Raw genomic sequence first — 14,596 nt, 5'->3', positions numbered from 1 at the left:
TACGTCAGTGCCCAGGCTGAGGGGGTGGGTCGTTGTTGGGACCTGTAGTCCAACACATCTGGCGGGTGACAAGTTGGGAAAGACTGTGCTGCATACTAATGTTTTGGAAACATCTGCAAATTAATGCCTCCCATTATTAGCGCCGAGACTACGGATGGGGCGTACTGAGATGAATGAGCGGAAGCCCTTCCAGTTCTGCGAAGAGTTACCGTCAAGAAGGAAGGAGAGGGAGAAGACAGAAGGGAGCTGAACAGGACAAGGAGAAACAGAGGGAGCGGGCACTGTCCTGGGAACCAATCAGAGAGCGGGGGCGGAGCTCAGATAGACACCGCCCCTTCTTAGTCTGGCCGAAATGGGCGGTATCTCGTGAGCCGGAAGCGCAAATGCCGTGCTCCGGAAGCAGTTGGGGCGGCGTGCGTAAAGGTCGCCGGCTAGAAAAGCTCGCGCAACGGCGGAGTTGGTCGGTGGTGGGATTGCCATGTTTCTCACAGTGACCAATTGTGAGTGGGGAGGGTGCCGATTGCGGCGGGGCGAGGCGCTGGGGCGCTTGAGGACGCGGCTGAGAAGAGCGAACAAAGCAGCTTCTTTGGGACGGCTTTTCCCAGGAGGCTGCCGGTGCTGTTGAAAAGCGCTGGCGAAAGTTCCGACGTTATTACTTCTTATTTAGAGGGCTTTTATCGCAGTCATCAGCAGAAAAAGTCTTGTATAAATGCTAGCGCAGAATGGCTGGTGGGCTCTTTCGTCTCGGAACCTGCTGATGTGCCACTTTTAAATGGGCATTTTGCTCTCCAGACAGATTGGGGCTTGACTCTTCCCCGTTTTATCCTCTCAGTAGCTCATAGGGTAGACCATCTGGACATCGGTGGCTGGTCAAAGACCACCTGAATCGGGATTAGAATGTTGCTGTTTCTAATCTTAAACCCAGTATCGTGGCAGGCAATCTAGTGCTCTCCAAATATTTTGGACTGCACTCTCCTTGATTATTGGTCATGCTGAAGGGAATTGGAAGCCAAAGATGAAGAGGGCATTAAGTAATCTAGCCTTAAACATAATAGCATTTCAGTTTTAGTGAAGTTGTCTGTTGTAAGCATCAAAGTTAATGGCAGAGTCTGTAAGCATCATACTAACCTAGAGGGATGCCATTCCATGAGAATTCATAGATGGTGAGTTCTAACGATAGTATCTAAAACCAACATCAAGTCTTATTATTGCAGAGCAATAAAAAAACAACCTTGCTCCTGGATGAATGGAGCTGATATATACATACCCGCTGCATTCACACTTCAGTGCTTGCGTAAACTAAAAATGTAAGAAGAGCCCTTTAGCCTAATCTATTGAAAGATGGAGGAAAATTATTACATGCATATTCAATAAAGGAATTGCTTCATTTCCTAGTGGTTCTCACAGCAGATAGTTCTCTGAAATATGTCTCATTTTTCATTAGTCTCCTACAATTACTATTAGTCTCCTCCTACAGTCAAGCCAATTTTTCACAAAAGTGATTAAAACAGAAACAATGCTGAACTATTACTATTTCAAAAAGCTACCCCCACTAAGTTTACAGTCATGAATTGTGCTAAAATCCAGGTAGTTTAGTGACCACACACTCAGGCCTAGCTCCATAGATTGTTTTCAGCATTAGGGTTTTGCCCTGGGATAGTTGAAATAATATGAAAAAGGAGCATGCCCTTTAGCCTCTCTAAGCTAAGAGATGTACTGAACTGACCTCTACTTTTGAGGATACAGGGTTGCCAAATGGTGGCATGATCTGTGTTTTGACATCATCTGTATACACTCTCAATGCATAGGTATTTATACAAAATTTAAAAAGATAGTTGAATCAATTCTGTACACAAACAGATGCTTGATTGTATAATTGCTCATGGATACTTGCTCATGGATACTTCTGCAAGTTCATATGCCTACTGAAAAAGATATTTGTTGGCAGTTAAAGAATAGGGCCTCCCCTGGTAAATTTGAGGAGTGAATTATGTCAGAAAGCTGAGTAAGGTATTAGAGATGATTAGAGGAGGAGGAGGAGGATTGAATGTTTACCTATATAGTCTTGAAGAGCTGTTGCACTCTTGAGTGCATTGTGCTAGTATGTGGAGCAGTGATTCTGATACTTTCCATGCAGGAAGCCTATTTTATTTCTGCTGCATGAGCTTTTTTCCCCATCTTTCACAGAATACTACAGATAATCTGGAAGCACATTCCTAAGTTCTTAGGAGAGCCTTCTTCAGTGAGAGGTTCCTTCAGAAGTTTTAGTCTGCAATTCCTGTCAGCCCCAGTCCACATGAGCAATGGTCAGGAGTGACAGGGCTTGTAGACCCAAACCTCTGAGGGGACCTATGTTGCAGAAAGCTGCCTTAGAATCTGATTCAGAGTTGCTGTCAGAATTGCTGGTGTAGAAGCCACATGTAGTTTGGTGTCTCTATATACACACTTTAAATTAAAAAGTATTTTTAAAGCTTGTAAAGACAAGTTTCCTTTGAGCAATTATTTATGGTTGTATAAACAATGTCTTAGTTCCTTTTCTATTTTTTCTTTTTTCTTTTGTTCTTCAAAACCAGTGGCCAAGGCCAAAGCAAAGTAAGTAAAATGTTAATTTGCATCCACTACTAATGCATCTGCTTTTAAGTGTATCTACTAATAGGATACGGGGTAGTTCACATGAGGCAATAGTCCGTCTTCCTGAACCTCCTACCATACAGCATTATGGAATGACTGGGATTTTGTATTATGAGAAAAAGAGAAAAATGTCTCTTCCTTTATTTTCTCCATGCCATATGTAATTTTGTTCACCACACACATTGTGCATGCTAAATTTTGGTCTAAGCATCAAATGAAAACTTATAGTAATAACATCAAACCTGTCTTAGAGGAGTCAAAACACAGTTTATGGTTGAGCTGTAGCAGAATTAACAATCAGCTTTCAGTGAAGCTGTTGTCAGCTACCTGTAGTGTTTGAAAATGCTCCTTATGATGTTCCAATGCAACAATGAGGTTCCAAACCACAGAGGTATAGGGGACCAAGCATGATCTTATCTTCCATAGAAACAAATTAAGATAAATCTCAAAAGAGATGATGAGAAATATTCTATTAAAGTGCATGGATTGTTCTCAGTTGGTATCACTTTGCTGATGGAAGCTTCTTTGATATAGTGGAGGATTCCAGCAGCAGAATGGAATGGGAAGCCATTTTCAGCCATTTTTTCTCCTCCTGTGCCATCCTCATACTGTTCTAAAGGCTCTCCAACCCTCTAGAGCAGATTGTAGGGAGCTGCACAGACAAAGGGGAATCACTGAAAATCATCTCCCCCATTCTAACAGAACCCTTTGTTGGATAAAAGAGCATTCCATCAACAGAGTGACATCAGTGGGATACAATTCTGAAAGCTAGTAGTTCTGGAGCACTTATTTCAATAAGAAAATAGTTGTGATTCTTGTGGTTCAACATGTCTGTAGATTCTGTAGTCTCTTGCATTTCAAGTGTAACGGATATCAGAGGCCCAATTAGGGGGTTTGAGGCTTTTGATTCTTTTAAATTTCAATTGGGAATGAAAAAAAGAGAATGTCATCTTTAATTTTTTCCCGACTGTTACTGGTAGGCTTTGTTAAATTGTAAACTGATTTCCTTGGCTATCATAGAAAGTATCATTATATGGAAGTTTTAATAATATGCCATATTATCTGAAATTATTAGGGAGATTACAGATTTATCAGCTGACAGCCACAATTGATTTTGGAATTAAATTATGAGTAATGATAAAACAGTAAAAATAATTAAGAGATAGCAGCCAATAGATAATTCATGGTATATTTTATTATTCTAGGTATATTCTTGTAAGACTGTTGAGTGAAGCAGGAACAGGCACTTCTGTCAATGTAGTGCGGCCTCGGCTTCAAGAAAAGCTGGTTATACTGAGATATGATCCTGCTGGTAAGAAGCTGGGGGGTATGCTTTACAGGGGGTTTACAAATTGTATAAATATTTTACCATAGCCATATATTGAATGTGCATGGCATACATGTTTAAATTATTATATGAATACATATTCTTATACTATCCTGGTAGTTTTAGAAGGAACACTGGAAATCATCATAATGGCCACATTTGCATGGCTCACTAATTCACTCTGCAGTCTGGCTTGTTCATGGAACAACTCATGCTGTTTCCTACAGATAATTGGACCCACCATAGCTTGTTTTCCCACTCCTTCCCCATTGGTCCTCCAGGCGGTATCCTGGCATGATTCTTAGCAGAGCCCATATTACATTTCTTGCATACCCTGATTGCTACTCTTATGTTTGTTGCTGTTTCCTTTTTTTAAAAAAGGAAGAATGTACAATTGTGATCATAGCTTTTTAATTTTGGAAGCTCCAGAGAATCACACAACTGTGTTGGCAATCTTGTCAGTCTTTCTCAAGTGCAGTCCAAATTCAGCCTTGCCAATGTCTTTATATGTTTCAGCTGTCAAAGGGGGTAGGAAAGTGTACATTCTTCTGTTTTTGTTCCCTGTCCTCCCTTTCACTCACTAGTGCTGCCTTTCTGCACCAAAGAAATGCCAGAAGCCTCTCCCTCTCTGGATGGGCAGGGCAAGAAGGCATACTTTGGAGGCCTCCTGTTTGCTTTCTCTCTCTACGGAGATGACAATTTTCTGCAATTGGCTGCAGAAATGAGTTCCCCCTTTTTACTATAAACTGGTTGTCTTTAACTCTACGCTTTATGGCAGTTCATTCTTAAGTATAAGTGTTCATAACTTGGACGTTCATAACCTGGGGACTGCCTGTATTAAGTCTTTGGAAACTAGGTACAAATTAGCCCATTTGCAGTCTTGACTTATCAGTTTCCATGTATGTCACTCACAGATGAAACATACAAAGAAAGGTAAAAAGCAAGACTATGTATCTAGTAGCTGTAGCAGCACACTTGTGAAAGATGAAGAGAAAATAAAAGAATTGGTGCAGTTTTCTGGGACCAAAAGTTTGGGTGGCAAAACAAAGTACCACTTGGGCATTGGTAGATGGGGTGTCACTGGCAGGGGCAAGGGGTTTTTTCCACTCCTGCTGAGAGACTTGCTAACTGATTGCTGCAGTCCATGATGAAATTGCTTTCCCGAGTTCATATCACATGGGAACATATCATGAGTTCACCAACCCCTAAAAGGAACTATGGGTTTTAAGTGAATCTTGTTGCTGAAAAATAATCTACCCTTTGGGAACTGGGTTTAGGATTGGATGGCATGATAGTCCATCATGACTAGTTACCTATGATGGGTTTCATGTTGTGTGAACTCAGTAACATCATAAAAGTTTCCAAAGCCATATGGATGACAGTGGCAGAGAGTGGGATAAGATAGCGAATGGAATTAAGCCTGTTCTCAGTGTAAGGAACACTTGCACTGCATAATAAGAACATATGGACTAGATTGCCTGAGATTAGAATTGTAAAATGCTTTAGTTTTTGCATTATACATAAAAATGGTTATATTTAAAATACAGGTATATATTTAGTTTTCTTTTAGCTATAATATATTTTCATTTCTTCAGTTTTAAGAGAAAGGCACATTTACCTCCCTTTCCTAGGGAAGTTTTTAACAACAGGATTTCAACCTTCACTTACTTAATGGAAGAATGTACACAAGTGTTAACATTTCTTTGAATTCATCATCTTATTTAACAGGGTATAAAGCAACTCATTGATCTTAAGCATGTCTTTCCCAGCTTCTTTTTAATGGTGCTTGCTTCTGTGAAATATGTTCAGGATTATTTATTCAGTGATTCTAAGTTCGCTTTTCTAGACCTTCCCATGATGTGCTAAATGTGTTCATTTCAGTACTAATAAGACAAAAATAGCATAATGTTCCTGTTTGAAGTGGACTGGCACAACAGGAATCCATGGTGCTGCTGTTCTGATACTTGTGTCCTGCTGTTGACATGTCAGCTGTGGTGGATCAGTTATACCAGTGATTGCGTCTCTGAGAAGCATAGGCGCACTGCCTTTGACACTAGAGAGAGCATGTGGCCATCAGGATTAGTAGCCTTTGATAACCATGTGTAACAGGAAGGTGTGTGTGTGTGTGGGGGGGGTTCTTCTGGCTAGAAAGCAAAGTTAAATAGCTGTGCTTCCCCACCCCCCCAAAAAATCAGCTGCCTGCATTAGTTGCTGTGGTGCTGACGCTGTGTGTGTAGCTCCAGCACCACATGAGATTGTATTGCCTTTGTAAGACAAGCATATATACTCTGCAGCTGTTTTGAGATTCCCACAATGACACAAGCAACATCCTCTGCTGCTTATATTTAAACAGATTAGCCATGTAAATACTGCAAGATCATCTGCCTTGCTTTTTCCCCCCCCCCCCCCCCCAACCTCAATAAACATAGAGCTAGGGAAATCCATGTTAAAGATGGTACAAGTCAAGTTAGATGCAAGAAAGTAAATTGTATCGTATGTTTGGCTTGAAAGGACTGCAGGTTTAAATATACTTTGCTTAGAAAATGTAGGCAATAAAATATGTTTTAGAAGTTAATGTAAAATTCTGTTTTAGACTAGAAATAACAAGCAGAAATCAATAAATTCCTGTTATTTCTAAACAATTTTAATTCATAATAGTAGAAATCCATTTGTATTTTTAAACTTCCATTTTCTTTTTATTGCTTTGGTGTCAAATACTGAGGTTTCACAATGATTGCCAACTTCAGTGGGGTTTCATTTGCGCACAAGCATTTAAGAGAGGAGCCATAACTTACAGAAGCATGATATTCATTTTCATGTGCCAGGTTATACATGACTGAACCAATAATTGGTTTGTCTGTATTTATGTGATTAAATAAGTATGCAGGTTTTATGAGGCCTCCCAATAACCTAAATTTTCTGCTTCCTTTCTGTGTATAGTTAAACAGCGTGTCCTCTTCAAAGAGCAGAAAAAGATCCGTTCCCTGTAGATGACAAATGGCTAAGTCGATTTTATTCATACATAAGGCAGACTCATGGGGGGAAGCGTTATGTCAACCTGCAGTGTTGTGAGAAAGGAGAGGAAATGGACTGAGATGGCTGCCTCCTGTGATTTGAAGGCCATTGTGAACAAGAACAATGTGGAAAAAGAAAGCAGTTGGTGTCTAGCCACGGATCATCATCTTCATCAACAACAACTTATTTTATCTTTTCATTTATTTTTACAGTTCTCAATTAAAATAGCAAATCCCATGGTCTGTTTGTTATACTTCAACACTGGTGTTGAACTGCCTGCAGCCACCAAAGAAACATTTGTTTCACACAGCTGTAAAATTAAAGGCTCTCTTCAGTAGGACTTGAACAGAATGGGTTTCAGAGTTTTCTTGCCCATCCATCCAAATCAAAGGCACATAAGTAGTCAGTCATCATCTTTAAGGGAATATTCCTTTAGCAGCTATAGCTTGCCGGCTTTTCGGGTTACATGTAATATTTAGGAATTTGTAATATTTGAAAATATTTGCTGTGAACTCAGTGTTAAATCCAGCTCCTGAAGGCTTCCTCAGACAGTTGAGAATTGTAGTCAACTTTACTTTTGGTGATCACTCCGAAAGTGAGAACGCTTGAGAGAAAGAGAATTGCTATAATACTTCATTCTTTAATCAGTTAGCTTGGTGTAAAGTCTTGTGTTGCATTTGCAGGTCTAATAATGCATGAATCAGTGCTCATTTGGACAATTTTATTTTCCAACATTTTGGAGTTAAATAGAACATTTAAAAAATATTTTCCATTTTAAATCACAATTTCCAGACTGAGAACTGATTTAAAAAAAACTAAGGCATAACTACAGAGCTAAGCAAATGGTGTCCTTTCATTTTTCTCTGTATTTTATATCTCATCCACAAATTTGAATATGAACTTTAGAAGTTATTTGTATTGTCTCAGAGTGAGACAAACCCTGTGGTCTCTGGTGTTAGGGCTAAAGTACAGCACATTAATTAAAAGTCATATACATCAGAATTATCTTACTCGAACAAAGAAAAAATCAATGTCCTCTATTTTAACAGGGTAGAATTACAACTCAAAACAGATCTTGTGGCAGGTCTTTTCTGTAAGGATAGGAAGTCTGTGTCCCTGTTGCTTGGACGCTGACAGAAGCAATAAAATTACTTTTCACCAGTATTTCCTCTAGAGGTAGACTGGGATAGGAGGCTAGGTAGAAAGCCAGTGATCCCACAAAACTATCTCCTGCTCCCTAAAGAAAAAAAGGAAAAAGCAAAGAATAAAAGGAAGTGTTACTTCAGATGTAGCTATACAGAAAGTCCTACAAAAGAAACTATTTACCTAAATAAATTTAGTGTCCTTACAGCTTGCCATGGAAACCTTGGAGTTGAATTGTGTTTGTGAATACACACAAGAATTTGAAATGGGTACTGCATACTGATTTCCCCCCTGTAGCACATGTCCCACTTAATGTAAAGAATCATGTAAATGATTGTGAAATTCATTAGTGAAACTCTTTGAGTTTTTGGTATTGACAAAATTTATCTAATATTCATGTCTGAAAGCTGACATTTTCCAAACTTTGCAATGCAAAGTTGCAACTTACAACATGAACAACGTAATTTATTCCTCAAATTAAATGCAATTTCAGAGTTGCTTATTTGCCATGGCTTCTGCAAGAGATTAGAGATCTCACAGTAGTGTCATCAATCTTCAAGCTTCTTTGGGAAGAAACCATGACAAGTACATTTCTTTTAAGTTTCATGTTACCTTCTAGTGAGTCACAAATATTCCATTTTTTTTATCTAACATAACCCCCTCATTTTTAATCAAACATTATCCTCTGTATACTCTCCCACTTCCACATTCTTTCCTGCAAAGTTTTCTACTTACTTCTACTCTGCTTTTAGTCACTAATTCATTACATCAGTTTTTAAAGCTGTTGTTTTCCTATCAACAGTTGCTATCATTTTCCATGAAATTAGTTTGAAAAAGCAGAAAAGTACCTACATTGACAAGTGAGATCATCAAAGCATGATTTGATTTGCACACTGATTTCACATGCTGGATTTCATCTCTATTTTAAAGCATTTTTATTAGATCCTCGTAAAATGACTTCCCAAAGAGGAAATAAGGCTCTGAAAAGGAGTTTGGCAGCAGTTGCCACTGTTGGCTTGAGTGTTGTTGTTCAGGGAATGTACATCGTGCCTTATCTTTGTACTCCAAAATGTACTTTTGGCAGAATATTTTATTCTGTACAATGGAGAATATCCTATTTTTCCAAGTGGACTTATTGAAGTATGCCCTCACAGAGGGAAAGAACAGCAGTCCTGTAACATTTATATTTGCAATGTGCTGTCCTTTAAGAACATTTCAGGCTGTTATATGTTGTTGCCATAGAATCCGCACCAACTAATGTACGAATTTACAAGCTATGAAAAATAATAGGTGTAGAGTTTTCATAATTCTATGCAGTCCAAGCTGCTTTGGACACAGGAGGAATGGTATTGGTTCACAGGCTTAGCAACAGAGACACAATAGAACTGTTGCTGTGACTTGCAGGTAGTTAAGAAAAATGTCTGCACCTCTTTTTTGCGCTGGAAAACTTGCAAAAGTGAGAATTGCTACTCTTTGTATAGGGCATTTGTACACACACACACACACACGTGCGCGGCCATTCCAAGCTTTTCAGTGGGGTCTAGGATAAACAAGATGACCAGGGACTGGAGGTGCACCAAAAACACTTTAAAAACCTTCCGATGTTAAGAATAGCGACACTTCAGAGGCCAAGAACTGCACATAGAGAATAGGATACTGAAGACATGCCTTTATTTTTAACTGTTAACTTGGATGGCTCTTTGTGTGCACAGAGAGCAGAAAAAAAGGCCCCACTGTAATAACAGGCCATGCAATGCAGCAGGAAGCTTCAAGGACCAAGGATGTCGTCTGAAGGATGTTCTGAACAGACAAGGGCTACTTTTGGTGAGAGAGACCAGTAAAAGAGAACAAATGGTGGGAGATCAGCACAACTCCCTGCTAAATTCCCCAGGGGATGTTCAATGTTTCCTCCCCTGAGGTTTCACCCATGTTTCTAGAGCTGCTTGGGTCTCAAGACTTAAAAACAGTAGTGCAGGTAGGTAATGGTAGACACTGGACTTAAGGAGCATATGGGAATGATGAAGCTCTTCAGCTGGAAGGGGTATCACTTTACTTCAAAACCAGCCCCTTCTGCTTTTTCTCCTGAACTTCTGCCTGAATGCCCTGCTCTGAATGCATTGGCACTCGATGCCACGTGGCTGTGGGTATACCATAACTGAACAGAAGAGCAATAAAGCCACAGAACTCATCTTCTTGAGAAGTTGCACTTTAATTTTTTTAACGTTTCTAGTCCTTATGTCGTTGAAAATATAAAATGTGTGAGCAGTGCCAAATTTCAGAAATATGTCTGAAACTAATTTTTAGTGGGCTTTAGTGCCCTGTATAGCTCCTCTCCTGACAGCAGAATAAATTATGCAGGTTATGCACAATGGTTCATTTTGCATAATTTATTCAAATTAGTGTTCATTTTGCACAATCCCATTCCTCAGTAGTTTGACCACTCTGGTATAGAATTAAAAGGGAAAAAAGCACAACATACATGGACCAAAATCAAGATTTGTAGTCCAGCACTGGCAATACCAGCTTCACCTCAGTGAAGAAAAGTGGATTTGCATGTTTTTGGGTAGCTGAAAGAATGCACCATATTTTTCGCTCTATAAGATGCGCCTGACCATAAGAAGCACCTAATTTTTAGAGGAGGAAAACAAGAAAAAAAATATTCTGAATCAAATGGGCACATAATCAGAGGCACATTCCCCATCACTTCCTCATGGGCTGCACATCTGACAGACTTACTGCACACACATATTCGCTCTATAAGATGCACAGACATTTCCCCTTTTGAGGGGGGAAAATGTGCGTCTTACAGAGCAAAAAATACGGTAAATAAATTTTAGCAAGACATATTTTGTTGGTATCATCTACTAGTTATGTTTCTGAGCGCTTCCTTCTTTAGGCTCCTTACTTTTAAACTATTCCCAATATGTGCTGATGAGGTTTTATATTTTAAACTGTCACCAGAAGTATCTACAGACTGTTTCAACTTGTTTCATTCCTCAGCTGGATTTACAGTAAGAAGTCTAGCTTGCATCTGCTCTGTTTCAACTCTGACAAGCTGCTTCTCATTTTTCTTTCAGCGGTCTTGGGTAACAAGCTTGTATCCCTCGGTTAGTTCTCTGCTAGTCTAGTATATGAGCCCTCAAATTCCTTTGGCTTCTTTTTTTGCTTTCCAATCTGTAATATTATATTTGAGACTGCTCAATTCTACATTTTGGTTCACACAGAAGGGTGCCAGTTTAGTATGTCCATTTTGTACTAGGGTGAAAAGGGATCAGGACTGCTGGACTCTAAACAAGAATAAGAAGCAAAGAAAGAAGACAATAAATATTGCTTTTCATCATATTCATGGTGGTAATCAAAGGCATCTCAAGTTCTACCTCCTACACAATTATCTGGAGAAAAGCCAGCTACCCTAATCTTCCTCTTCCATACAAGTAGTTTGGAAATATTTGCTTTACAGTTATAGGCTGTGAAAACTTCTCATTTTAAGGTGCTTTAATGCTAGGGTTCAGAATTAAAAGCACCTTTAAAAAGAAGGAAAAAGCTTTAAGTTTTTTAATGATTCTTTGGGTGTGGCTTCCCAATTTTTTGAGCTGCCTTTTTAAAAATTTTTTGGTAGTATGTGCCTTCTTTCAAACTTCTGCAGTAGCAATATTTTAAATGTTTAATATGGTAAGATAGATCAATGTTATGTTTTTACTATGCCTTGTCCTGCAAGGAGGCAAACAAATATGGAATTAAATACTAAAACTTTTACAGCAGCTACCTGAAATGGCTTCCAACTTTATGGCATATTTTCTGATCTTCATTCCAAGCCATTCAATGATGCCAAAGCCAAGTAACTCAGTACCCAAAAGGTGCTCAAAGGCCAAATCCAGTCCTATGGGGGTTTTCCAGATGTTCTACCCTCTTTCCCTGGGCCTATCCCCTTTTCCCCAACTACCATTTGTTTGGTTGTTTCCCAGGTTTTGTGCAGTTTTCTCTCCATTCTTGAAAGCTGAAATGCCAGGTATTGGCAGCCAAAGACTTCCAGCTAAAATATGCTAGCATTTTGGGGCTCATCCCTTTTGCCTTTGGCTGCCCCCACCACAGGAATACAGCTCCAAGACCTTCTCCAAAGTTGAATTTGCCCCTTGAGCTGAGAGAGGCTCCAGGCCCCAGCACTACAAATGAATCTTTGGGTGTGGCTTTCTAAGTATTGGGTGCTTACCTTAATTCATCTATTTCTAATTTACATATGAAGATATTATGTGGGAAAATCAAAGGAGCACCTCTTGATTGCTGTTGCTGTTGTTACACTGCACTTAGACATCCACAGCTAAGCCACTGCCACAAACGACTTTTGATGTCTGTGAAGAGCATGATATATGTTACTGAAAAATATCCACCTCACCAAGTGCTGCTAGAATAGTACACTAGTGCAATACTTTGCATCAGTTCTCAGGAATCTGTACCCACTTCCTGACAGATTTCCTGATGGGTCGTTTGCAAATGATTACATGGTGCTGACTGTTAACCCCATGCATTCCTGAGAGATGAGCCCAGATAGAGTGTCTAGTGTGTACATGGTTTCCTTTGTTCTTGAAATCATCATGTCCTACAAAACCATTCAAGATCAAAGGGCAGTAGAAGAGAGACCTGGAGAGTTATCTAACTTGTGGTATACATTGCAAAACAACTCAAGAGACATGTACCCGCTGTGTTAATTTGAAAAGGCACAAAGAAATCTGCAGCCTGTTAACTCTTGTCATCTCCACAACACTTTATATTTTCAAGGGCCATCAATCATCTGGAGATGTCTCGCTTTTGAACAGATCTGAAGGCAGGCGCAATGATAAAATGAATATATAAACCAAACGCTTTTGGAAGTGTCTGCTAGTTCTGAGAAACCAGACTAACCTACCACTGTGATTTGAAAGCGTTAGTGCAACACTGCTCTCGCTGCACATTTCATGAGGTTTTCATGAAAGCTTGAACTTTCTGCTTTTGCTTATAATATCCAGTGAGCCTTAGCTGATTCCTCTGAGTATAAATTTGCTAAGCTTATCCTACTAGTGTGTAATGATCATTCTCAACCGCAGTTTGCATATAGCACAAGACAACTGATATGGGGAATACCTGCTTCAACAGATAACAAATTATTATCCATAAGGTATTGACTATGAGTCTGAAGCTCTGCAAACTCTCATAAGTCATCTCCAACTTTCATGGGTACTAGACAATCAGTACCTCAAATACTCAGATATTTTTATTTCCTACTTGGGTAACAAACTTGCCCAATATTAACATGCTTTTTCAGAATGTCTACTTCCTACATTTCTAGAAAAATAATCTGCATAGTCTTTTAAATTAGAGAGATGCTCTAGATAGGAAGTTTCCTTTTTACCCAAATACCCAAGAATGTTTGTGAAATATCTTCTGAGAAAAGGTGTAAGTCAGAATTGTTCAAAGCTTAGTGCTTGTAAGAATGCTTGATTCTGAATCCTTATTTTAGAAAATCATGACTATAGCATCTCATGGGAAATTATCTTTTTCTCTGACTTGAGAGATATTAAAGACACAACTGAAACCCCGCTGGATCAAGCCAGATATCCATGTTGTCCAGAAGGCAGGCTCCATTAGCTGTCAAGGCTAATAGCTCTTGGTAGACATCCCCTAGGATTGATCTAATCAGGCCAGATGGAAGTGTCTCTTCTAAGGTTTAGTTACTGGTAGTAAGAACTTTAGGCTAAAAAGGTTGGTATGTGTGTGTGTGTGTGGGGGGGAGTCTAGAACCTTGTCCAAATTATCTTAAGCTCTGTCAACCACTGAAATACATCCCCTGAGAACTTTAAAAATTTTTTTTTTCAAAATTTAATTCAGCCTTCAAATTGACAGAGGTTCTGCCCCCCTCTTCTAAAATATGCAAGGACATTAAATCCATTTTCTGAGTAGCCTTTCCTTTCAGGTTACTGGGTCAGTGGTCTCAGGGATATTTTGGTAGGAATGTTTTATTTTTAAGGATATGATTCAGGATAGTTTTAACAGTGTGCTAGTAATCCCTCCTTAGGTAGCTGACATTTGCCTGGATTTGCTGACATTTGCCTGGATTTGAATCTGAAACCTCCCTGGGGATTTCTATATTAGATGCTTATCATACAGTCATCATTCCCTAGCCACAATTGTTTATGGAATCTTTAAATGATAAAGTGACTCTCCAGTTTCCCTTTTGTTTCTCAGCACTTTTGGTGATGTTTTTAGAGCAGAGAAAATGCAACATTTGATTATGAAAGCAAAAGAAAGTTCAGTTTGCTCCTGTTTATTTGTTCGATTCTATTATAGCACTGTGCCACCTAGAGGTTATGTAGTGGAAAAGCAGGAAAGTAAATGTGTAATCTCAAATCTCCCAACAACCAAAAGGAGATGCACTGGATTAATAGCCAGCCAACAGCTGTATATAGAAAACTTTCCTCTCAGTGACCTGCATATTCATTCAACAAA

The 14,596-nt window shown here is 39.2% G+C and overlaps 2 protein-coding genes across 4 annotated transcripts in view; one reads left to right on the top strand and one right to left on the bottom strand.

The window, feature by feature from the left end:
* The first annotated feature begins 379 nt into the window (after positions 1-379).
* MRPL33 (mitochondrial ribosomal protein L33) lies at positions 380-7,210 on the top strand. Its single transcript, XM_044440716.1, has 4 exons — positions 380-500; positions 2,574-2,592; positions 3,837-3,943; positions 6,899-7,210. The coding sequence occupies exons 1-4, from the start codon at positions 479-481 to the stop codon at positions 6,946-6,948; spliced, it is 198 nt and encodes a 65-aa protein (XP_044296651.1). The 5' UTR covers positions 380-478; the 3' UTR covers positions 6,949-7,210.
* A 540-nt stretch (positions 7,211-7,750) lies between these two features.
* RBKS (ribokinase) overlaps positions 7,751-14,596 on the bottom strand; it is a 68,097-nt gene continuing 61,251 nt past the window's right edge. For 2 of the 3 annotated variants that reach the window (XM_044440409.1, XM_044440496.1), the window contains one exon: positions 7,751-8,210. In XM_044440409.1, coding sequence (XP_044296344.1) covers positions 8,037-8,210 — 174 coding nt within the window. In that variant the 3' untranslated portion in view covers positions 7,751-8,036. Of the gene's footprint in view, positions 8,211-10,943; positions 12,466-14,596 lie in introns of those variants that run through there. The other variant, XM_044440587.1, reaches the window with a different exon arrangement.

The sequence above is a fragment of the Varanus komodoensis genome, unplaced genomic scaffold (assembly GCF_004798865.1).
Source record: "Varanus komodoensis strain SLA01 unplaced genomic scaffold, ASM479886v1 scaffold1, whole genome shotgun sequence".
Classification (NCBI taxonomy): domain Eukaryota; kingdom Metazoa; phylum Chordata; class Lepidosauria; order Squamata; family Varanidae; genus Varanus; species Varanus komodoensis.
The sequence above is the reverse complement of the archived record's forward strand: the minus strand, read 5'-3'. Positions and strand labels throughout refer to the sequence as shown.

Excerpts from the sequence above, each read along its gene's own strand:
- MRPL33 (XM_044440716.1), top strand. The coding sequence starts at position 479 with ATGTTTCTCACAGTGACCAATT. Across the intron at positions 3,944-6,898 it reads ACTGAGATATGATCCTGCTG|TTAAACAGCGTGTCCTCTTC; the intron begins GTAAGAAGCTGG and ends TTCTGTGTATAG.